The sequence below is a fragment of the Diplotaxodon limnothrissa genome, linkage group LG18 (assembly GCF_057381915.1).
Source record: "Diplotaxodon limnothrissa isolate DT_005_m linkage group LG18, D_limnothrissa_male_GT1.1, whole genome shotgun sequence".
In the NCBI taxonomy this organism is placed as follows: domain Eukaryota; kingdom Metazoa; phylum Chordata; class Actinopteri; order Cichliformes; family Cichlidae; genus Diplotaxodon; species Diplotaxodon limnothrissa.
The window spans coordinates 16,800,289-16,825,788 of NC_140613.1; the positions used below are offsets into that span (position 1 = coordinate 16,800,289).

At 41.8% G+C, this 25,500-nt stretch overlaps 1 protein-coding gene across 2 annotated transcripts in view; it reads left to right on the forward strand.

Annotated features, from left to right (window-relative positions):
* Positions 1-25,500, forward strand: part of adgrl2b.1 (adhesion G protein-coupled receptor L2b, tandem duplicate 1) — a 71,360-nt gene that overhangs the window by 18,743 nt on the left and 27,117 nt on the right. Inside the window, exons 3-9 of one of the 2 annotated variants that reach the window (XM_085378818.1) lie at positions 2,006-2,115; positions 4,369-4,383; positions 5,619-6,419; positions 14,277-14,576; positions 17,875-17,975; positions 19,817-20,002; positions 21,969-22,007. In XM_085378818.1, the coding sequence (XP_085234944.1) occupies positions 2,006-2,115; positions 4,369-4,383; positions 5,619-6,419; positions 14,277-14,576; positions 17,875-17,975; positions 19,817-20,002; positions 21,969-22,007 (1,552 nt within the window). The remainder of the gene's footprint in view (positions 1-2,005; positions 2,116-4,368; positions 4,384-5,618; positions 6,420-14,276; positions 14,577-17,874; positions 17,976-19,816; positions 20,003-21,968; positions 22,008-25,500) is intronic. The other variant, XM_085378817.1, reaches the window with a different exon arrangement.

Sequence of the window (25,500 nt, forward strand, 5' to 3'; positions counted from 1 at the left end):
GCTTGTGTTTGGGTAATAAGTAGGTAGATTTTCTTACTTACTGACCCAGAAATAATGTCCACTGATTGCTGCTTTTGAGCTCTCTTAAGACCAGGAGTGCTCACCAAAAAGTGAATGCCAGCCCAAGGTTTACTCGTCTTTTACTGTTTTGCTTTGTTTTTTTTGTTTTTTTTAAATCACTTTGCATTCTCTGCCTCCTCCGACAGCTGCACTCCTGTTTCCTTTGCCAGGTAGGGTTTCCAGCATCCGCTAATTCAGCTACCCGGGGAAAGTTCCTGATATTTGTGGAAAAATAAAAAGTGCTGTCCTGTTTCTGTTTTGGTTGTGCAGTCAAGCCTTTATTTCCTCTGGAAGATTTTGTACCACGTGGCAGACAGAACTCATCAAAGTGACTGTGCACGTAATGATAAGTTGTAATGATAAGCCCAACGCATGCAAGCATTGAAAATAAATGACTCACTGAAAAATGCTCACTTTCAAGGAATATGTTACTCTGCTGTGAATGTTTTTAGTGACTTGATATTGGTTACTCATCTATAGGCAACACCTAAATACGGTAGTTTTATCTCTCTGATATACTCTTGTAAATCCTCTGAAAATAAGTACAAGCACAAAATGAATTACACAAGCAATTTACAAATACCTGCAACCATATTACTTGATTAAATATACCCTCTATCACCGGGGCTGTCGTCGGTCCGGCTCATAAACTCATAACGTAGAAGTAGATCAAATATGTTGGGGTGCATTTTAATCAAGTGTGTTGTTCTTATCTGCCGTCAGTCAGTTCACATTTTGATGCAGTGACCCTTCTCCTTTGCAGCAGCCCTCTTGAGCATTCACTGCAGTGAAGCCACAAAAGCACCTCTCCTAAGTGCAGCTGGCAGCGTTAGTGTCAGTGATGTTGAAACCGTGGCCGATGATGCCGATGCTATTTGTTAACTCCTTAATGGGAGCCCCCACCCCCACACCGTATAACGTTTATAATCCATTAGTTTGAAGAAAATGGCTCTTGTTGTTAAGATGCATGCTCTGTCTCTTAATGCACACACATTTACCTTTACGTTCATTAATTCGACCAGAGCCAAAAAGTGCACTGTCATGGTTTCGTGTGGTTGCCGTGCAGCACGACTCCCATTTGCAGCGACAGGAAGCTTCTCGAATGACTAATGGTTCTTTGTCCGGTCTTCAAATGTACGTCCAACTTGAATTTGTGCTTCAGACCTTCTGAAAAATTTATCTGAGGCTTGCAAATTGCTTAATGTCCTATTTTGGTGCCATTTTCTGTCTTTCTTTCTTTCTGTCTTGCTTTTTTCTGGCTCGCCTCTGTCACTGGTGACATTCTCAATCCCTCCATCTCAGCAGAGCTTGATTGAAGTGGAGCCAATTTCAGCCTAGGCAGTATTTAAACAAACTCAATCCACTGCTGTTCTTTTCCTTCCCCACCTCCCCTCCTTTTCTTCTGATTTACTCGAACTTTTTCAGCACCCAGAAACATCTGCTAACATGCACGCATACCGTCTCTGCAATCCGCACGTCAGACTCTGACTTAGGGACACCATTTCACACTGCAAGGCCTCTCATCGAAATGACGCTCTCGTGCCATGCAGAGGAGCTGCTGTTGCACTAGAGGCCAGCCATTCATGTCCACTGCATGTCACCGCCACCTGTCGCGTGTGTCTTAATGAATGTCTTCTCTTTCAATAGCGGTGCGAAGACTAATTCCTAACATGCCTTTAGCAGCTCTTTCGCTCTGTCGTTCATCACATCATGCTCATTTACTCTTCCTTAATGTTTTCATTCCTCTCTCTCTGTTTGCAAAGGTTTAAACTTGAGTGCATTTGTGACAGCTCCGGCTGGGATTTGATCAATTACAGTGTAGCTGTAACGATGAACTTTCTCCCCCCTCCCGGCCTCATCTTTGTTATTAATGTTATCTTTGAGGAGTGCTCTTGCTGTGGGTAGTCATGATGAAATCTCTGGTCAATCTTTTTTTCTTCTTTAGGTGCAACAACCGTACGCAGTGCGTGGTTGTCACTGGCTCGGATGTCTTTCCCGATCCATGCCCTGGCACCTACAAGTACTTAGAGGTCCAGTATGAGTGTGTTCCATATAGTAAGTACCGCTATCCAAATCTCATACTGAAATCTTACTGTGTGCAATTGAAAATGGTGTGATGTAACCGCTGTGTCTCATCATTTGCAAGTATTTTGCAGTTCGCCCTTACGGACGGTGCTCCCGCTGATGTATTTGAAACGGGATTGTAGCATTAATGACGCTAAGTTATGTTGAAATATGAAGTGTTTTGGTCATTTAAAGCTCCAGTTCACCCCAATAATGAAAACAAAAATCGAAATTACATTTAATGGAATCCACCCATGCAGGCCGTTTTAGACGTTTAAATCACCTTATTTGACATCCGTTTGACCCTAATTCTGGCTCTGGTTCCAAATAACTGGATTAATTAAAGGCTTCTTTTTTTTTTGTAATGACCATCCTGCCTTAGTCTTATTCGGGAAACATTCAAGAAGCTTTATTCCTGTTTTCACTTGACCCTGCCTGATAAAATAGCAACTCTCACTGCTGGCAGTTTGGTTAATGTTAAGTTTGCAAGAGCAAAAATGTCTTTTATGAAGCTGAGGTCCACCAGGCGTTCTCTGACAGGGTCAAACAAAATGTTACACGCAACGCACAAAAAGCAGATTTGAGTCTGGTTTCGGATCCATATATAAAGCCCCATCCCTGTCTGCAGCGGTGATGTATTTGTGCAGCACGCGGGACTGAAAAGTCGTAATTAAAGTATTTCAATAGCAAAATCTCTTTCAGGAGCAGAATTGCTGTTTGTCTGGATAAACCGCAGCGCTTACTGTCAAGAGTTATCACTGGAACTACTTTCCACTGAACAAACAGCCGTAGTAAAAGGTCCCCCCCCCCCCCCCCCCCCCTTTTTTTTTTTCCCCTTTTGTAAAACTGTCTCTTTTGTATTTGGCTTCTAGCAGAAATTTCAGCAGTTTTCACGAGCAAAACAAAACACCTACAAAAAAAAAGAAAATAAAATCCCAAAACTATCTGCATGAGGCGATACCATTAGGAGTGTGGAAGAAAATATGTTTACTGGTAATTTCGTTGAGCTGACCTTCCACCGGTCTTAACTTGAGATTTGTTGTCTTTCGCCGAGATGTTACAAATAATTGGGTACACTGGTTTTTGCTTTTGTTTTGTTTTTTGCATTCATACAGTGTGTTCAGTCATTTAATTTGAGAACACATTGAATAAGAGGCAGATTAAAAATTAAAATGAATGTGCATCTGCTCTTAGATTAAACCAGAACTCATGTATTCAGCTGTGAAGTGTCTCTAGTATTCCATTATGAAAGTGGCTTAATTAAATCGCTTGAGAGTTGGTTGGTTTGTTTCTGGTGTCTAGTTTAACTAAATCTACCTTAAGAGTGTTATAGACTAGTTTATAAAAAGTTAGTCCAGGCTTCATTTAAATCCTTCGTATTTAAATTGATGAAATGTAAACATATTCAGAAATATTCACTCTTTTTTTTTCTTCTTCTTTCAAACAGACCTCCCTTTCACCTCCTGTCTAATCCCCCCGACTAACCTCTTTGCTCTTGATTTTTTTTTCTCCTTCCTTTCAACGTTCGATCTCTCACATATTGTCTCCAGCCTCCCCCCACCCCATTCCTCTGCCCCAGTATATGCAGCTTCGACAGCCCACTAAAGAAACTCCATATTAGGCCGAATATCCATCAGTCATCTCATGTGCTGTTGCTCTCTTTGGCTCATTTGAGAGTTTGGTCTGTAACATTAGCACCGTGTCATGTTTTACGTGTGTGGGCGAGCGAGTTTGGAAGCGAGTTTTGATTTGTGTTTATAAAGTTTGAACAAATTCCACCCGCAGTCAATACAAGCCAAAAATAATTACTGTGCTGTTTCTCTAAGAATGTTATCCATCTAAATATGAGCCGAACTTTGAGATTTCTATTCTCCTGCCACTTAGGGGGAAGCATTTTTAGAGGGATTTGCTCTGCTTTTGCAGTGGCCAGTGCATTATTTTGTTGGCAGACAAAGACGACGAAAACGAAACGTTTAATGCACTGGAAAACACGGCGCGTAGCTCGTCTCTGGTCATATAACTTGTCTGTTTTTATATCCTAGGGACGAGAGGCCGTTTTCACTAACAAACATCCTTGTTTTCTTTCCCTCCTCCAGCTCTTCCTCCCTAAGCAGCGCTGCAGTTCATCTCATGGTCATTCCCTCAGACTAATTCTTCTCTTTGTACCTGGTAGTTGACTCATGATAACCTTTCTCTCCCTTTTTCGCACTCTTTTTTTGCTTTCTTTTCCAATGCCTGAAATAGAAGTGGAGCAAAAAGGTAAATGAGTGGTCTGGTCCTTCCCTCCCCCTCCTTTGGCTCCTTGTTCTGTGGTGTTGAGTACAGCTCCCCCTTCACGTCTTCCCCCCCTCCTCTCCTGATTGCCTCTCCTGTCAAATGCTAAACCCATAGGAGGATTGTTTGCACCCACGGAGTCCAAATGGACACAATTTCAAATGACATCCGCGGTCATTAAACGTAGTTTTTCCCTGACAGTGTGACAGAAATCACCAACTGTCCGGTGTCGATTTGTTCCAGAACCCTGAAGAATCACTAGTTGTGTGTATATATTCTTATTTGGCTCAGTCGTAGTTTGCTTGGCCCAACTTCTGCTGCACCCATAGCACGTGATGTGAAATAGCAGTGATGGCTGAGTGAGATTGGCACAGGCTGAACAAAAAGTTTGAAGAAAAAACAAACAAACAGCAATTCACTGTGTTCCCTTTGTTTTTTGCTTTTTTAAAATCCAGAACCAATTAATTTAAAAGCAGCTAAACGGGAACCTTGCCATGGCCTCCCTCACCCATCAGTGGTTACTCTGTCTTTTTGCCACAGAAGTAGTGAAAATCCTTTACCACTGTTGCCTCCCCCCTCCCCTCCAACCTCCACTTTCATTTTTTACCTTCTGCTTTGCTGCCGCCACCACCACCATTAACAACCTGTTGTTCACTCCTATCGAAAGACGTGAAGCCCGTTACCCCTTATCATTTCGGTTTATGACCTCAGTCATGTGAGTATGCATGTGCAGTGTGTCCATATACCCAGCTGTTCGTGTGCCATTTGACATCACAACAGACTGGTATTTTTCGAAACAAGTTCCAATCGAAACACTGTGAACCCTACTTCTTATTTCCATTTCCCACGTCTTTCGTTTGCAGGATTTTTCCTTTTTCTTTGTGTTCTCATTTTTGTTTTGTTTTGTCCCCGTTAGGATGTATCAGCAGACCCCTGAGATGCAAGTTCTCTCAACCACACGTTTCTCATTGTGAACAATCGCTGTTGATACATGCATTTGTTTTCTTTTCTTTTTTTCCCTGCTCATTAGCGGTAGTACAAAAGCACTAGTTTAAAGATTCCTCCAAAATCACAGTCCCTGATCTTTTTTGTCCTGCACTCAAGTCGCACAGCAGCGAGAATGATGCCTGTCAAATAATACTGTTTTTTTTTTTTTTTTCTTTTCTCAAAAGTATATAAATTCTTGCCTTATTTTGTTTCACTCTCTTCTCTGTCACTAGTTTTCATTTGTCCCGGGACTCTGAAGAGTATCGGCGCCGCCACCTTCCTGTTTGAAGGCGAGCAGCAGGCCGGCTCGTGGTGCAAAGACCCGCTGCAGGCCGGAGACAAAATTTTCTTCATGCCCTGGACGCCATACCGCACTGACACCCTCATCGAATACGCCTCTCTGGAGGATTTAAAAAATGGTCGCCAGACGACCACCTATAAACTGCCGCACCGTGTCGACGGGACGGGCTTCGTCGCTTATGACGGCGCCATCTTCTTTAACAAGGAGCGCACGCGCAACATTGTCAAGTTCGACCTGCGCACGCGCATCAAAAGCGGCGAGGCCATCGTTAACAATGCCAACTACCACGACACCTCTCCCTACCGCTGGGGTGGCAAGACCGACATTGACCTCGCAGTAGACGAGCGGGGCTTGTGGGTAATCTACGCCACAGAGCAGAACAATGGCCGCATAGTGGTGAGCCAGCTCAACCCTTACACGCTCCGCTTCGAAGCCACCTGGGAGACGGCTTACGACAAACGCTCTGCCTCCAACGCCTTCATGGTATGCGGCGTGCTGCACGTAGTACGCTCCACCTATGAGGAGAACGAGAGCGAGGCGAGCCGGAGCCAAATCGATTACATCTACAACACCAAGCTGAGCCAGGGCGAGTACACAGACATCCTGTTCCCCAACCAATACCAGTACATCACCGCTGTGGATTACAACCCCAGGGACAACCAGCTGTACGTGTGGAATAACTTTTACATCCTGCGCTACGACCTGGATTTCGGGCCGCCGGATCCCGCCGAAGGTGAGAGCTGCTTCATTGTTGTTTAGTCTTTGTCTAATTCTTCTATTGTTTGGCTGCAGTGTGGGATGTCACAGATGGCTGCCTTTTAATTTTGGATGCAAGTCAGGTGTGATATATAAAAAAAAAAAAGCGTTGCATTAGTCTTGGGGAAAGGGCTCATTTGCAGACAGAAATTACACATTCACCTTGGAATGAGGGATAGCTCCCAGTGGGGCTTGCATCGCAACCAAAAAAACAGCTCCTTTATTACCATGAGGCAAGCCGAGGCACTCCTTCCAGCTGAAGTTTGGACCCTATCAAATTCTTTAATCTCGGGCCTTATCCAAAACCATTATGAACACGGCCCTCCTGAACTCGCCTCTATTGCTGGGAATATGCTTGAGAGGTATTGTGCACAGTACGACACAGGTTATCCTCTCCCTCTTTACCTCGGGTTTTCAATTTGTTGCCATGGTTACCTCATCAACTTCACAGAGGCCATTTTTGCAACAGATCAGAAGATAATCGCTACCCTATTGTGGGATAATATTTTTAAAAATCGCCAGACTGAGGTGTGGGAGACTTATGTACCACTCGGTGAATCACGAGCAGGAGAGTAATAATACTAATACATTTTATTTAAATAGCGCCTTTCAAAGCACCCAAGGACACTGTACAACAGATAAAAACTGGAAATATACACAATGATAAAAATAGAAGATAAAAGTTAAAACATACAGAAATTTAAGAATAGGCAATTTTAAACAGATGAGTTTTGAGGGTGGACTTAAAAAGAGAGAATGAACTAATATTTCTGAGGTCCGGGGGTAGGGAATTCCAAAGTCGAGGGGCAGAGCAGCTAAAGGCCCTCCCTCCCATTGTGATCAGACGAGCAGAGGGAACAGAGAGAGAAAGAGAAGATGAAGATCTGAGGCAGCGGGATGGGAGCTTCATCTGTAATAAGTCAGAGAGGTACGGTGGAGAGAGAGAATGAATAGCCTTGAATGTATACAGAATTATTTTAAAATGGATGCGAAATTTGACCGGGAGCCAGTGAAGTTGCTTCAGGATTGGGGAGATGTGGTGGGTAGAAGAAGTCCTAGTAATAATACGGGCAGCAGAGTTCTGGACACGTTGGAGCTTGTTGATAGATTTTTGTGTAAGGCCAAATAAGGAGAGTGGCTGGAAAGCGATTACGCCGAAGAATCTCGTCTCGGGGGCTGTGGGGTGGGGAGGGGGGGGCTTAAATTAATCTGTGAAGTGCTGAGAGGCGACATACGTGTCACCACACTGCGGCCTTACATCCAGCTGATAATGGGTTTAATTGCCTGACTGCTGCCATCTTATCCCATAAAGCTCGGCTTCTCTAAGTCTTCTGTATGAAGTGTGGAAAACAAGAATCTTGACCTGACTCGACGATACGTTAGAAGCTCAGGTTGCCCTCAGGCAGTGGTCCGGATTAGGTTATGATTTTTTAACTTCTGGATATTCGGGAGGGGCTACGCACAGCGGTGGGGGAAATCTGATTCCTGACCTGAGCTGTTGAAAAGTGGCGAGGGGGGTAGGGTGGGGGCGGTTTGCCGCTGACGTCTCAATGGAGGCTGTGTGCTCCTGAACTCTGGCCTCTTGTCAACACGTCTGTTTGTTTTCCCGCTGTTCCCTGGAATCTCCCCCGGCATGATAACTCGACACCCAAGGGAGGCTCCGGGTTTGTGTCTGAGTCGCGGAACAACCAAAGCCTCAATTAAGAGTATGTTGGAGAAGATATGAAAAATACTCCCAACTTTAATGAGTTCGTCATGCATGCAAACTGCCTGCTCAACTCCTCACGTCCTGATGTATGTAAATGTAATTAACAACTGAATTATCATAATTACCCTCCTTGTCTCAAAAGGAGTCTTGGGGAGAGGAGAAAAGTGGCCATCACAGAGCATTTTCAATGAAGGGCCTAATGTGCTCCCTCAGCTACTGCAATGGCTCGGTAAACATAAATGCCACTGAAGCCTGGTGTTGCCACTTGCTGCAGCAACAGTGCATTTAATCAAGAAACCCCAAAGAACATAGCTGTTGATTTCACTCATTATTCGAAGTGCGGGCTTCCTGCCACTGTTCCGTTATTGGGATCCAATCAGAAATGTGTCTTTGCAGCAGAACTTGTCAGTGTGGTTCATTAAGTGCGCCTTATGAGAACATTATGAAATGTTGCGAGCTCGAGTAGGAGAGAGGAGGCATCTGTAGATGCCAAGGCCAGCAGCAGCAGCATGCCAGATCCCGTGAATGGCACTTGAAAATAATTGGTTCTTGTTTATTAGGTTTTTTTCAGATTTACACCTTTAACTTCTTTACTGTGTAGCTATTAGGATTTATTGCTGCCCATGATATGCCGTTGAATTAAACAACCTATTCTGCAGGGTAATCTAATGGTGCTGAAATAATGTCTCTCTCTCTCTCTCTGAAACTGTGGGGCACTTGAGGCGTAAAGGAAATTAATTGTGCCCATTAAGATTCATCGACCACAGAGTGAAGTTACCTCGAACACCAAACCCAATGTATCTCTCTCCTTTTTAGAGCTCGTGTAATACAATGAACGTCGGTGTCCTTTTCTGTCAGAAGCATCAACCTTGGCCGTAGTGCTCATCCTACAGAGGCGCTGAAACGCTAGCAGGATTAGGGGTTTATATTAAGTTGTTTTTTTTGTTTTTTTTAGCAAACTGATCAAAGCAGAAAATAATTGACCTTAGCAACTTGTCTATATTTCCTTTACCTTGTGTTGGTAACAGTGCAGGTTTCTTAATTCGGGCCCCGGGTTGAGGTGATTAGCTCGGATCATTCCCCAAATCGATCGCTCTCGCCTATTGCTCTAAATAATTTGCGCAAGTTTAGAGGAAACTTCTATGCTCTGCTAATGCGTTGAGAACACGAAAAGCTCTGGTCAATATCTGGAGAGTCTACCTTCTCAGTGCCCGTAGTTACAGAACCAAGAGGGACAGCGGTAATGTATTCTCTGTGATGTGCAGAGACATTAGCGGATTTCAGTCCGAACAGCTCAGAAGTCAATCAAAAGGACCAGTAATTGCAGAAAGCTTTTCATGCGAACAAGGAGAGAAAACAGAAAATTAATTTGTCTTTTAGGTAGCATCGATTTGAGGTCTTAAAGACAAGAGGCATAAAATTATTGGCTTTATCCGAAACGCTTAGCTCCTTGGAATAGCATGGTAGCAGTGAGCAATAAGTGGGCTCTCTGCTAAATTACAAAACAATTATTATCATATCCTGCATGCAGCGCATATCTGTCGGCTAAATCCAGCTGTGCGCCATGCTGCACTTTGGTTTGCTTTCATATCTCAGAACGACGCCTACAGGTGTGCCTTCAAGACGGAGGACATTTATAGATGTGTCATGCACTAAGCCTGTGTTCCACCCTCTGATGCATGATGTTTGGCAACAGAAATAGGGGCTCCAGAGAATGAGTCGGGGATTTGGAACAGCTCTAATTGTTCTGCTTGGTGGATTATGACAGGAAAACTTTTTTCAGTGGACCTTATAGGCCTATATGACAGAGGGTTTTGGGGTGTTTTGCTCAGAGTGTATTTCTGTCTGCGCATATATCTTCCTGTCTGCATGCATGTGTCTGTATTGTGAGCCGCTCTGCCATCCTTCTGACTCAGACTGTCAGGTTGTGACTGTGCTATGTCTGCTGCTCCACGGTATTCAGTTTCAGGCCTCATAAATTACCCCACACAGACATAGGATATGTCGGGCAGAGCCTTTTTCTGTCTTCTGCTCTTTAAAGAATAAGTGTCAATAAAGCAGTCAGCCCTGCAACAATTTCATAATAACTCCACTTTTTGTACTTTTAGGAGGAATAATAACATGAACTTTGGCATCGGATCAGAAAGTACACATGGATTGTTTTGCGGTTTTTTTTGTACCCTGCATGCCAAGCTCAAGTCACGAAAGCTTGAATCAGGCAGAAGAGCATTAGTGCATATAAACAGCCTAATGCAAAATTCATGACTTCTGGGATTTGTTTCTGTCATTAATTACCAGCAGTGGCTTTAGGTAAAGAGGCAAAAAACCAACTGTAGCTTCTGCGTGGCTCTTTTCCTCCCCCTCGCTGTGGAGTCAGGCCAATCAAACCACACATGGATACACGAGGACCCCCACATGGAGTCACGGTGGGCTAAGCTACCAGCTGCTGGCTGCAGTCTTATTTTTACCCATCAGACTGTACATTATTTACCGTGCTTCCTTCTTCCATTCATTACAAATCTATCAACTCGTATAGCTCCGAAAAGGAATCCTGGTAATGCAAGGATGATTTCTAACCGATGGCAATGATTTCCTTTCAGCTGTGTGGGTCTGTTTGTTCGTCTACTGTGAGGATTAGCCTTGTAAGTGATTCAGCTTCAAAACTGAAAGCAATTAAAACAGCTTGATTTGACTGCAGCTGTCATTGCAAGTATTAGGCAGCTTATGATGCATTTATTCTGGTGTCTATCTGGACAGGTACATAGTTTTTACTGCTCTCGCTCGATGTGTGTAATTTGATATGAAAAAAAAAAAAAACAAACCCAAAAACACGCTGTTTTAGTACAGCCGTGTCAGCTATAAACGCAAGGACAAACAGAGTGTCTAGACCTCTGATCATCTGATTATGGTTTAATATTTTTTGTCATCTTCCTCTCGGATACGTAAATGACTCTGGGGGGCTATAAAGTGATAAAACTAATTCTGTTCCATCTCCAGTGTCTTGATGGATGATCTTGCATAATGGTTTTCCTTCCTTTTAGCTCTGTTTTAATTTACACACTCTGTTTTGACACTGGTGACAGTCATTTTTCAAGCATTCAATCTCAAACTCTTCCATTATTTACAAGAGGTATTATTCACCATATGCCAACAGTATGCCTTTGGTGTCAGATTGCCCATAAAGAGCGACTTCGCTGCCTCTCGAGAGAAATGGTAGCTAATTGGTGCAGCCCTCTCTTGGTTGAGTGCTATCAGAGGACACAGGGCTCTTACTGGAGGGGAATTTGCTCTTTGCAATCAAAGGAAAATTGTAGCGAGCATGGTGCACAGACATCAAAATAACCCCTCAGATGCATCGACATCTGATAAGCACATTACTGGATGTACTACTGAATAGATATTTGATGTTCTTGGTGTTATTCTCAGTCACATTGTGATATGAAACCCAAGACATGATGACTATAAGCAGCTACAAAGATGGTATCACGTCTTTGATTAGAATAAAAATCGCTCTTGACATCAGAGTACCACTCCTAATTACAGTGATACGAGTCCATGACTCTCCCTGACAGTCTCTTACAAGAGACAATGACCATCTAATAGTAAATGATGTATATGATCTAATAGTATGAAAAATATTTAGGGATGCCGGCTGCTATAGAGCTGTCGAAATTTGCACCCTGTGCCTGGATAATCAATTTAAAATGCACATGAACATAAACGAATATGACGACCCACAAACTCTGAATCCTTTTTATAATTTCTCAACGTTACAGATGTGATGATCTTCTCTTTTTTTAAAAACCTTGGGCATTTTTCTTTTATATTAGGGAAGCTATAAGCAATTTAATCACTAATAAGAATAATCAAGTTACAGCTCTGTGTTGGAATACTGAACTGGGAATGCTTTATTGTTATGCGAGGGTTTTGACTCATATATTTGAAATGGCATTGTGTGATGAGTCATATAATCAATTAAGTGATTAACAGAAATAAGTCTGAAGCACTTATTATTAAATATTCATGACTAAATGAGTATTTGTATTGAATTTTTGCACATTTAAATCTCAGCTAGTCTGCTTCAGACTGTGTTGGAGCTAATTGATTGTGTTTGATTTGTTACAAAATCTGATTGGCATTAATTTAAAAAAAGCTATGTTAAAATATGGTAAAAATGCTAAAATAAAATAGTATTAAATAAATAATTGAGCTGTTTTGGTTCACGATGTGAATATAAAACAGAATATAAATACCGAAAAGCAAACTAAATAGTTCTCAGTACAGGGTAATAAGTTTGGTGCTTTGGTCTCTTGAGTTGGAGAAACAGCGTCTCAGGAGCAGGTTAATCAGGTGAAGCAAGCATGCTGTTACAGCCAGATGCATATTAGAGCTTATATCAGCCTGTGGAAAAGCACAAGTTTGCTCAGGTATGGAGAGGTTTAATATTCTGAAACCTAATTACACTTGCCCTTGTATTGCATTATATGCGTATATTGAATCAACCAAGTCAGCCTATGAATCATCTCACTTCTCCTGAGTCAATAAAAAATCCTCATCTGCAATATATAATATATTTGAAACACCATTTTTTTTGTTTTGTTTTGTTGTTGTTTTTTCTGTAGCATTGTTTTTTATTATCTGATAGCCTCAAAGTTATTTATCTGTAAAGGAATAAATAAAAGTTTGTTTAATGCATCTTCCCAAAAGGTAGAGAGAGGGGGGGGGGGAAATCGGATGTCTGTCCACTTTTCTTTTTGATTGCTTTGGTATGTTTTGGCCGTCATTTTTTAGCTTATTCTGCACATTGTCCTGATAACTGAAGGCTATGCTAACTGCTAACTGCACCTTAGCTGATGGTTGTGCATGTGCAGGTGTCAAACACACCAGGACCAAATGAGTGTAAGGTAATTACCCAGAGCTCCTGTCTGGAGGAAAGGTCATTGAGAGAATTGTCACAATTCCGGCACAAATGAGTAACACCCCACTCCACCCACTGTCACACTAATGCTTTTCTCCACTCCCTGCATCACCACATATAACTTATTTAATATATTTAAATATTTTTTTTGTCCAGTGAAAACGTACATATTCACCTGACTGGCTGATTAAAGTGGAGACAGTCACCATTCTCAGGAAATGGAGAAATGTGTCTGATGATGGACTGTCAGACAGGATGATATTGCGTTTTCCCATCAGCTCCCAGGGAAACTGAAGACAACCCTATGGTGCCTTTCACAGCGGCAGACCTCATTTTGGGAATCTGCTTTTATCTCAAAATACAATCAAGTGGTTGTATGATCATTCATGCAGGAGACAAGTAGCCCAGTATATACACGTAGACCTGTGCACATACACACAATGTGTTTTCCTTTTATTCTTATTGGCTATTCATACTGTATAAAATTTATAGATTTCCCATTTCTGAACCCATTTCCCAGTTATCTCCAGGCTCTGTGCAGCAGATATCCATCTGTGTGCACACAGTGGTTTTAAACAGAGACACACCTGACTAATCGAGCAAACACAAGCACACGTGCACACGTGCACATTCACGCAAAGATTTGCTTCGCAGGGTAACCGTGGACTGAATACAGTGGAATCGCATTATTGCTGATGTATGGTTTTTGCCCAGAGCAGTGCAATTCTCCTTCCGCACACCAGCTTTATCTGAGTGAAAGAGAGATGAACAAGGCAGAAAAAAGGTAAAATGCAGACAGGCTTTGTCTTCATTGTTGATATTTAATCAGTCCAAGGTACTGACTCTGCTGGGAAGAAACTGCTATGTCAAAGGATGCCTGACTGCCATTGCCTTTTTGTTGTTGTTATTTATGGGCTTAAGTAAAGTATAAAATAGTAAGTGATACTGTTGTGTTTGCATGTTTATCTTGATTTCTTTTAGTAAATGAGCTGGGGGGGGAGAAAGTGGAAATAAAGAGTGAAAGCCGCACAATGCTTTTATTTCCAGATAATATGGGAAGCAGTAACTCTAGTAATACCAACAAACCATGAGGCTCAAAGCAGATGCAGTCCCCCCCACTGCGAGAAACAGCAGGGGTTCAAGGCTAGGACGTTTATGTCTCGAGCTCTAACAGCGTCACTGCTCTCTCCCTCCCTCTCTCTCTCTAGTGCCAACCACCGAAGACGCCTCTGTCTCGTCTGCCATGCCTAAGACCACAACAATTACCACCACCACTGCCGCGTCCACTGTGAAGGGGCGCGGTGACACCACAGTGGCAGGAGCAGATCCAAGAGATGGCAGAGATCCGTTTGAGGACAGCCGAGGCTCGAGTACCGCTGAGCCCACTATCCCAGAGCTGCCTCCAACACCCAGACGCTTCTGCGAGGCGACTAGGAGGAGAGCCATTGACTGGCCCCAGACCCACACTGGGACTACTGTGGAGAGGCCCTGCCCCAAGGGGACCAGAGGTATTTCCTCCACTTTTCTTGAAACATGAAAATTCAACATTTTGTCTACTGTGTGCCTGCTAGAGGTAGACGTTCTTTTTCTTTTTCTGTAAAAGTATTCCACTGAAGCTTTTAGCAGCCCTGTGACCATAGGGTTTTAACAGAGGAACAGTCTGACATTTAAAGAAATACTTATTCACCCTCTGAAGTGTGGACAAGAAAACCATTGTGTGTGTGTGTGTGTGTGTGTGTGTGTGTGTGTGTGTGTGTGTGTGTGTGTGTGTCTATATACAGTCCTCATAGGCATGAATGTTGCTGTAATTCTGGGCTTTTAGTTATTTCTTTATACTGTTGTTTTTCCTGGGTGCAGTGACTATACAGCATACACTTTTAACAAGTTAAGAAAAAAACAAGACAAGACAGTTCAAAAAGTTTGAATTTATTTTGAATTTTCCTAATCAACACAGGGTCAAAAATATACATGCATTTACAGTTTTTGATGCTTAAAGTTCTACAATATATTTTAACTTGACAAAACCAAGGTCTAGTAACTTCTTGTAAGTGGTCATAATTGATTACAACTTGTAATTTCTCTTTGCCAGCATCAAAAGGATTTGTTTGGCAGCACTAATTGGATTAATCAATATCAAAGCACTGGGAAAGAGTTTTAGATTTATATAAGTTTGGAAGGTGTCTTGGAACCAGCCAGTGTACTGCTATAGTTCCAGCTCCAGGCCTGGATAACTGGGGAGAGCTGCGTCAGGAAGGGTACCTGGCGTAAAGTCTTGGCCAACTCAAATATGCAGGACAACTGCAGATTAGAAAACTGCAGGTTCAAACTATTGTATACAACTATGAGTTATTAGGATGTTTCACCACCTTTGTAAGAGGAAATTGGTTAGGATGTTCAAAAACAAACCAGTAACCACAAAGGCTGAAGCCTGCCATGAACTGGAAACTGATTAAACACCGGCTGATGGAAGCCCCAGCTCCAGAATTAACACCTTCAAGCTTCACAAAAATTTGCAGCTGCCCTCACGGGCAAGCCAAATGTCTTGTGGAAGGAGGGTGGTGAAACTTGATGGGTGAAAATTGGACTATTGTGTGTTCGTGAAAGGCAATGATCCCAAACGCACATCAAAGTTGGTTTTTGAATGGATAAAGCGAGCTAACATCAAGCTTTTGAATGACCTTTCAGAAGCCCCGACCTCAGCCCTGTTCTGGACTAGACTTAACCTCCTAAGACCCAAACTCTTTCATGGCATGCAATTTTAATTTCTCTATGCTATTTGGGCTGATTGGAACCTGATGAATGTAAAAACAAAGAATTACCGTAATTTTTTTTTTTTTTTACCTGATTTTTGTTTCTGAGAAAAATAAGATCCACATATGAAGACATTTGTTTTAAATTTCGAGAGAACAGTGACAGTATAATGTCCTCGTACGTGGATATAAGGCCCCTGTAGAACAAAATTTAGAATTTTGGTCTAGACAACCCAAAATGTGATGTCCACATATGTGGACGCCAGGTCCTAGGGCGTTACAGCTGGGTCGGTGCCAGGGAATTAACCTATTTAAATCAACTCTACCAAGAAGAGTAGTCAAATATTCAGCCAGAATTATGCCAGAAACCTGTTAATTGGTTGCATTTTGTCAATGTGCAGCTAGCTAAGGGACAGTTGACCAAATATTAGTGGGGGTATACAGTATGTATATATTTGAGCTTGTGTGCATGATTGTAATCTTGTATGCATTACAGAAAATCCAAAATAAATGAAACTGTCATCTCTTATCTGAAGAACTAAGTATAGAGCAAGAGCTAGGCGCTTATTAGCTTAGCTTAAACTGGAAACAGTGCTAAGCTTACTAGCCTAAAGATGTCTCGTATTGCCTCTAAAGTTTAATAATCAACATTTTATATTTTGTTTTATTTAAGACATATACTGCTGGTTTTGTGAAAAATGTGTGTTTTCTTCTGTTATGACTTCTTACAAAAATCATTTGGTAATTTTATGCTAGCTTTTTTTCTGCCTATCAATTTGTCCGAGTTTAAGCTAAGCTAAAGTAATTGTTTCTAGGGTTTAGGTCTATTTTTATGACACGTCTAAAGATATGTATTAACAGTTACATTTTGACATTAATGGTGTCTAACATTCACCATAAAGACAAAAAGATATTTGAACACAAATGTGAAAATATTCATTTAAATGGTCAATTAAAACAATGGCACAGGAACAATACACAATATTTTCATATATTAAAATATACATTTCTCTGACAGTTTGCAAAAGTTTACAGCTTACAGAAATACTGTTTCTGTTGAAACACTAATTCATAAATGTTTATTTTGCGTCTTATTCCAACTGCTTTGAATTTCCTTAATTGGTCCTTACTCTCTAGGAGGTTAGTGCCAAATAATTAGTGCCATTAACAATCAGGTATAAACCAAACCTCAGAATGATCACAAATCACAGTTTAGCAAAAAAAAGCAAAGCTCCCAATTAAACATGTTAAAATTGCAGAGTTATTTAGCTGTACTTATTTAGGTCTCGCTTCCATCTTGGTTTACTTGTCTTTTTTTTTGTTTTTTGTAAAACTTCATAAAATGGACATGTCAGTCTAAAAATGTATTATAGCAGGATTTGAGCCTTTTTGACAAAAATAAGATTTCGAAATGTACCTAGTTACTGTAATTTTGAAGCCCATTTCTCCTTGAAAGGAAATCACACAGAGGGGGGAAAAACTATCTGTAACAGACCAAAAGTAAAAGTAAAAAAGATGTTGGACTGCTTCTATTAGATAGCCAGATTAAAAATCCTCCTACAAATGAAGAAATTTGGCCATTAATTTTGCAGGTGATCATCTGCCGTAATCTCACAAAATCCATCTAAACATCCCGTTGCAAAGATTGGCAACTGAAAAGACTCAAAAGAAAGTGGGAAAGGAGATGATATTGAGAAAGGAAAAAGATTTAGCTTTTACTAGTCAAGCTGCATGTTATCTGGAGGATTTGTGTTTTATTTGTACATGCATAGCAAGAGGTCTTTAAAATATTTGTTTACGATCAATAACAAACCACTGCGTCCACCTTTTCTTTTTTTCTGTGTATTTTCCCCCAAGCTTTGTAGAACTCTAATAGTCTTTTAGTGTCCTTTCTGTACTTTTTTGTACAGTCTACAAAGCTTTTAGGTTTTCAATCATTTAGAAATCTTTGTTCCGGGTGAAGAGTCTGCATGAATGAAGGATAAGCAGGAGAAACTGTATCTGAGCAACATTCTGGCTCCCCTCCAACTGTTGTTTTTATTCTGTGGTACTGCAGGCATCGCCTCTTTCCTCTGCACCATGGCAGGGACATGGTGCTCCAAAGGGCCAGACCTCAGCAACTGCACCTCCCACTGGGTGACTCAAGTGGCACAAAAGGTAAAAGGAGAATTTGTCGATCACAAAAATATAGCAGCAAACAACCACGTAAAATGGCTGCGATCCAACATACAGCGGTAATTTCTGACCTCGTTCCCTAGCTTGGTTTATTTTTCCAGCACAGAACTTTTCAAGTGTACACGAAACTTTCAAGGGTAACTAAAATGCTGTTTGGCAGCAGAAAGAAATGAGCTAAAGCATCAGGAGTAAATGCCAAGAACTGCAGTCTGTTAGTGAGAATCAAAGAGCCACGGTTTCTTTCTGCGGTGACATTTATGCTTTGATGTCATGCAGGTAGAAATGTAATGTAGATGTGCAGATAACAGTTGCTTAGATGCACAGGAATGTAAAACATAGCAAACCCTAAAGAAGAGATTATTGTTTCTCTTGAAAAAATAAAAACACCTACAGAATGCTGCAGGTTCAGGCAGGGTTTCAGTCTATTGTTGAAAGACATCTTGGCTAATGAACAGCTGTGTGTTTAAAAAATCAAAAACAAAAAAACAGTAGTAAGTGAAAAAGTGTTGGATACGCTCAGTTTTTACGCTAGAAACACAGCAAAATGAAGTGTAATAGAGAAAGTATGCACACTGCATTAAAACTGGGGTATGCAATATGTTTTCGGCATCACTGGACTAAAATCCATAATTACCTTTCAGCATACTCTAGTTTAGAGAGGGAGCTAGACTCATGTTCCTCATCTGTGTGGAGTCCTTGGAGACCTCATTGGATGAGGAATACTAAGCAGTTACAAATAGAAGTCAAATGCAGAGGTGTAATAGGCTTTAAAAAGGAAGAAAAGAGGAATTTCAGCTGGGAAAGTGAGGTCCGAATCCCGTGTTTGGACAAAAGTTAGCAACACTTACAGTTTCTGCTTCTTCCAGAATTTTCGTCATTCAAGTTTTAATGCAACATGTTTTTGCATATTTTTAGAAGCATTCAGTTAACAGTATTTTCCCTCAAAGTAACGCACAGAGATAGGGGGGAAAAAAACAAAAAACCCAACAAAACATTTTGCATCTTACGCACTGTTGCCAAGTCGAAAAACTCACACAACTCCATTACTCTCAGGCGATTATACACACTGCTAGCCTTGCTATGACATATAATAAGCAGGAGCTTTAGTTATCTGTTCTAAGCTTTGCATATTTGCTCATTAAAAAGTGAAACTAATATGAACAGCGTTTAATTGGCTGAATTGGCTGTATAAGTCCTGATGTTAGATTTTATTAAGATATAATTGCCAGCGATGGTGGGCCTTAGAGCTGCAATGCTTCTGGTTTGTTGACACCACTGTAGTACTTTTTAGTAAGTGGGGAGATATTGTAATGTAGCTACAAGATACTTCTGATAGCCCTGAATTATTTTTTTGGAGGCTGAATGGCTCAAGGATTAATGGTATGTTGGTTTTGCATTAGCTTCCTCTATTTGAAGTTTAATTGGCAGCGGCACTTCAAAGTCACATTTTGATTGATGTCGTTGTTGCCGCATTTTAGTGCAAAAAATTGATTCGTTTGTGGCAAAAGACACCTTGAACATTTTATATAAAATATGTACACAGTATTGAAGTGGTTCTCTGTTTGGAGAGAGTACTGCTGTGCATTTAATAAGACATAGTTATGTTATAACGTCCCTGGTTAATCATACAGTCACCATGAGTGCATTCCGTCTGCACACAAAGACAAATTCCTTCTAGACTTGCTGTGAATTTTCAGATGTGTGTGAGAGATATTAGTCCAGGTTCATATTGCATGACTCTGATCTGAGCGCTGCATCACTGACACTTTACTGACACCCCCGTGTTTCTCCCCGTGGTTGTTTTTTGTTGTTGTTTTTTTTAGATCCGAAGCGGCGAAAACGCTGCAAATTTAGCCAATGAGCTGGCACGTCACACACAGGGCCCGGTGTTTGCCGGCGACGTCAGCTCATCGGTGCGCCTGATGGAGCAGCTCGTGGACATCCTCGATGCTCAGCTGCAGGAGCTCAAGCCCAACGAGAAGGACTCAGCTGGACGCAGCTTCAACAAGGTGCTGTGAAAATCCTCCCTGGCCCTTTCCTTTTCTGACCTCTCGTTAAACGTTGTCCCTGTTTTGCCCTGGTTCTGTGTCAGCATGACTCAGGACATTCATTAGCAAAACACACACACAGATGCACACAAGCCGCTCTGCGCTTTTCTTACATGCACGTATGCATCATCCAAACACACGCAGTCTGAGGTGAGGGGGCTAGGGAGGCAGGTCTAACCCTGCGGGGGAAGCTCATTCCTCTAGAGTTCCTTGGTAATTACCAGCGTTGGAAAACACAGGCTCACCTGGCAGCTCCACCTTTAAGGAGCTAATGGCCACGAGCCCCCAACCAGCACAAAGAATAACTCTTCATTGCTGACAAGTGTGGAGGTGCCCCCTCCTGGAGCTCATGCAGGTGCTCAGTGGAAAGAAAGCAGGCCTGAGACAAAACTACATCTCGTAGCTGCTGGCAGTCCCGTGGCGATTTGAGTGACAGTTTTGAAAAATTACATTGTTATTCAGACTTTGGAGCAGTTGCTGTGTAAACAAAGTGATTTTGAACAAAAAAAACCCCAAAACAACCAAAAATGACGCCCATTGTTTGCGCCCATGTGTTCAGACAGCTGCACCGCTATTATTTGAAGATAAGAGCTAACAGGTTTCTTACTGCAATGCCAATATTGTTGCGGTGATTGGAACAATTCAAAGGCAACAACAACAACAACATTCAACTTAAAACTACTTGAAAATTGTGACATCCTGTCACAGAGCTGTTGTTTGTACCTGCAGTTCTGCAGCTGCAATGAAACACACTTTCACTCTCGAGCACACCAGGGGTGAATCTGACAGAGAAATACTACTACCGTGCCTGATTTTAAAGTCACTCTTTAAACAGCCTGCTTGGAATTGTGAATATAATAATTTAGTTATCCTTCCTTTGATCTCGTTGCGCTTCTCCACCAACAGTTTCCCCCCGTCTGAGCACTTCAGCCATGCACACATGTATTTGCAAGACCAAGAAAACTCAAAATCAAGATCTTTTTTAAATTCCTTGCCCTGATTTATAGAATCTGGCTTTCTTATGATTAAAGAAATCAGGTTAATGCAGAAGGCAGACTGAAACCTGTCTGCCAAATGATTTCCATGCCATACTGGAATAAATAGACACCAATGGGTGCCAGTAAAAGAAGAAAAAAAAAAGAAGAAGCCTGAACATCCGAGCCTACACACATGGGTTTGAAAATGTTTAGAAGAAATGTATTGCATACATGATTTGCATTCAAGAAAGCTGAACTGAGAACACCCCCCAACAAAAACAGAACGCGGTGCTTTCAGCTTCACGCAGCCCTTTCCTCCAAATAAACAAGTAAATGCCGGCGTCCACGGGCGCAATCTGGACTGCGTTGAAGAACCATTTCTGGTTTCCTGTGTGTGCTTTTTTTTTTTTCCTTTAAGTATGGTTGTAATTTGGACACAAGGAACATTTTTATCTCTTTGTTTCCAAATTCTGATGCAACGATATGTGAGTTTCTCTGGTTTGACTCAATTAGGAAGAGACACCAACTTATTTAAAGCCAAGAGCCTAACAAAGGGGTTTTAAAGAGAGCTAGCGCTGTATTATTTTCTCCATGACAAGAAATACAAATGACCTCATCCCACATTGTTTGTCTTCCGAATGTATTTTAAAGCATCACTAATGGGGAAGCTTCAGAATCTGGTCTCAGCGTTTTTTCCTCACTGCTGCTTTGCGTTTCTCGTCTCTCTCCCCTCACTTTGACTTGATCCAAATTTATACTTAGTATTCAAACACAGCTCCCCTGAAAAGCACTTATTACTCTTTGGGTTATAGTTAATAGACCTGTGCCTTTTCTTCTTTTCATTAACTCTGTAATTGATGGTAAGTGGCATGATTTAATGCTTCCTGTTTTCTTACCTCCTCTTTCTTCAATCCGTTTCTTGCACTTGATCGTCTGGTTGTGCGGAAAAGCTTCAAAAAAGGGAGAAGACATGCAGAGCGTACATGAAGGTATAACTGCCAGGCTTTCTGCATTCCTTTTTCACCCCGATCCCTAACGTCTGACTTGCAGCATGCCGCACTGTCTGTCTTTATGTCTTTGATTATTTTGTTACAGCGTGTGCCTGCTGATGTGTTTGTACAAAATGCGGCCACTTCCTCAGATTCGGCTGTCTGCTGCCCTGTCATTCTGTCCAGCTGAGGATGCCGCCATCCATATTCTTCTTCACTCGTAAATCTTCCCTTCGTTTTTTCTTTTAAACTTTCTCCTCCTCCTCTGCCTCCGCCACTCTTTTTTTTGCCTCCCTCCATCTCTTCTGTTGTCGGCTCTTTACACGTCGTGTGAATAATTGCCTTCCCACGGTTGTAATTGCACCTCCCTGTCAGGCAGAAGTGTGATCAAAGTGGCAATGTGCTCAATTTTCACTTGCTTATATTGTACAAATTCTACTGTCGCCATTGCAAATAATAAGAATAATAAAATTAAAAACAAAAAACAAAAAAAACCTCTTGGCCCCTTTTTGATTTATCTGTGGGATTAATTTCCAACCCCATTAAATATGTTTGTGTTCCAGTCTGATCTTTGCAGGCTGTCCACCAGACATTTTACTTAGTGGAGTGCAGTACTGTTTATTTTCCCGGGCTTGGGTCTGCTGGAAGACAAGGCCGTGATGTAGACACATGGGAGAAGATGCACTGCATGGTGTTTAGATTTTGTGTCAGTGGTGGATTGACACAAATATTCATGGTGCCCAGTGGTTGTATCCCAGACTCTAGCTTTGCTGGAAGTACAATGGTTTGTAAAGATGGGCCTCTCCTTATGCAGTTCCTCCCATACACCTCCTGCCCGTATTTGGTTTAGATTTAGCAGCTTGAAAGTATGCATTATTATGGTCTGTTCTCCCCATATACTCGAATATCCTCCTCCAAAAGTTAAAGCAGCCCCAGCCTCCCAGAGTTAACAATCCAAAATGGCGGCAGTGAACATAAACAGTAGTAAAACCTTTAATCAGCACTGCCACTGTTGTGTATTTATGACTTACTGAACGAACAAGCCAGTTGCAGACCAGGCTCTGTCCATGAATCTGCTGCAGCGGTGTTTTTAAGCATAAAAAAAGTGTTATATTGTGTTGCTAGTGGTACTTGAATCACCTGTTGTTGTTGTTGTTGTTGTTGTTGTTGTTGTTTTAGTTTTCACTTTTTCTGGAATGCGCTAAGTCGTCCCAATTCCAGAAATCTGAGTTCAGAGGTACCTGGAATTGGTTAGTAGGAGATCCTGTGACTGAAACACTGAACATTGCTGCTGAAGAAAACTTCTGAATACAAGGAGGATCATTTTTGTTCTCAGCAGATGTATTTTGCAGGTATAGAGAACAGAGATATTGAGAAATCATCAAGTCTGTACCTTAGAAAATGTACAGAGATTGGACTTGGGATAACGCAGGGCTGTAGCTCTGGAGGTAGAGAGGGTCATCTAAACAGAAACTTTGTGGTTTTATCCCTGGTTGCTCCAATCTCCTGTCTGCATGCCAAAGTATCCTCAGCCAAGATACTGAACCTCAAGTTGTTGCATTCATTGAAGTATAAATATGTGAGAACGTTAGATAGAAAGCACCTGAGTGTAGAAAAAAGTGCTTGTGTTAATGGGCGAATGAGGCATTGTAGAGTAGAAAAGCCTTTTATGCAAGAATTTACTATTTAATTGAGCAACATGCTGTATAAATGCTGGATTTCGAAGCATTTTGTTTTTTTCCATAATTGTGTCACAGACACTTCTGACCATGTTTGGCCCCGTACAGATTTTTCTTTGGGCCCTTACCACCATGTCGTCCCCTGGGCTGTGCTGACAAACTACTCTGTAAGAAACTCTCTGCCAAACAAATTGTTTCACAGTTGACGTCAGGAGGTTTGCAAGCATTTTCCACAAATGACAAGAGAGAAGGGCAGGAAATAAAAGCAATATATTGCAACATCTGTCCACCTTTATCTAAACACAGTGAATATGTGCATGCTGTGTAAAGCCGGGGGGGGGACTACTTGATAGTGATGTTGACTGGTCCCCTCTACCTTCTGGGCCCTGGGGCATTGAACCGGCTGCACTGTTATAAGTTATGTTTCTGGTTTTTCATTAAATATCTTAAAACCAAAGTCTGAGCTCTGTGCAGAAGCCTCATGCTAATGAAAGATGAGGAACCTACAACTAACTCCTAAATATCCAGAACCTAACATTGCCATATTGAGCACATTGGCATCCCGGCATTAGCAATTAGCTTAAAGCTAATGTGGCTGTTATTTTATTTTTCAGTGTCACTGATCATCGTCCATTGCTGTTTAAGTCAGAGCAGCTGATATGGGCAGCCACAGGGGCTCCCCTGGTGGTTGCACTCTTGTGATTTGTAAATTGACCACCACCCAGGCATGAATTAAATCAGAAGACAGATTCTTTCTGTGCTACACAAATTGGAGACAGACTTTTTCCCCCCTTCTTTTGGATTTCATGGGTCCTTTGAGGATGGCTTACCAGGGGGCAGGAGAAGACCATTTAGTGTCTGTCTGGTTGTAATGGCTCCAACCCCATAATCGCCACTTCTCTCTCTCTTGCTCACTCTCTCTCTCTCACTCACTCACACACACACACACACACACACACACACAGACACCACACACACACTTAACTCCTGTCATAGTCACAGTTGCCTGCAAGGTTAGGGCCACAGAGATTGATTTTTTGTGCTTGGACCCAAGATATAAAGACATGCTGAGCACTCTGTCTGGATGCAGCCATCACTGCTGCGGTTAACATCAGCTCGGTGGTTAAAACGTTGCGGTTAATCATATATTGGTGCAGACTTTGGTTCATTCCCTTTCTTGTTATTCCGAGCAAATGGATAATCCTGTCCTTGGTCAATTAGTGTTTTGGATAATCACAGCTGTGACTAATTGGTACAGTGAGCAAGGGCTTGTTTTGATTAATTACCGTTATTGTGGTGGGTCTTGCTGTGGGTAATGGCACCTATGGTTAAATTGTCACTCTGATTTATCACACCCAGGGCTCGTCTAGATCTGTGTACAAATGTCTGTCTTTTTTTCGAGGGGGGTTAAGAAAGTTAATGATGTTGTTTCTTAATTGTGCCAGCCAGGAGTCATGAACTCACCCTGCCAGGGTCAAAGGAAACTCTTGTTTTATCAACATATGATACTTGTGTAGGTTTTGTGGAATGTTTTGCTCGCATACTGCTTATCAGAAAGCAGGAAATGAAAGGATTGCCATTTAAAACAAGCAGAAATCCCACCACCCTCCCCTCTCTCTGCTGTTTTCACTTGCACTACTACGCCGAACACGGATTTCACGATAATGCCCTCTTTCCTCAAGGAAAATTGTATCCAAGTCATTATGGTCAGATCCTGTTATGGAAATAAGAGTATTGTCCATGGATACGATTGCTTTCTTCTTCTTTTTTTTGGTTTGTTTTTTGAAAAATAGCTGCTTAAAGCAGGAAGGGCA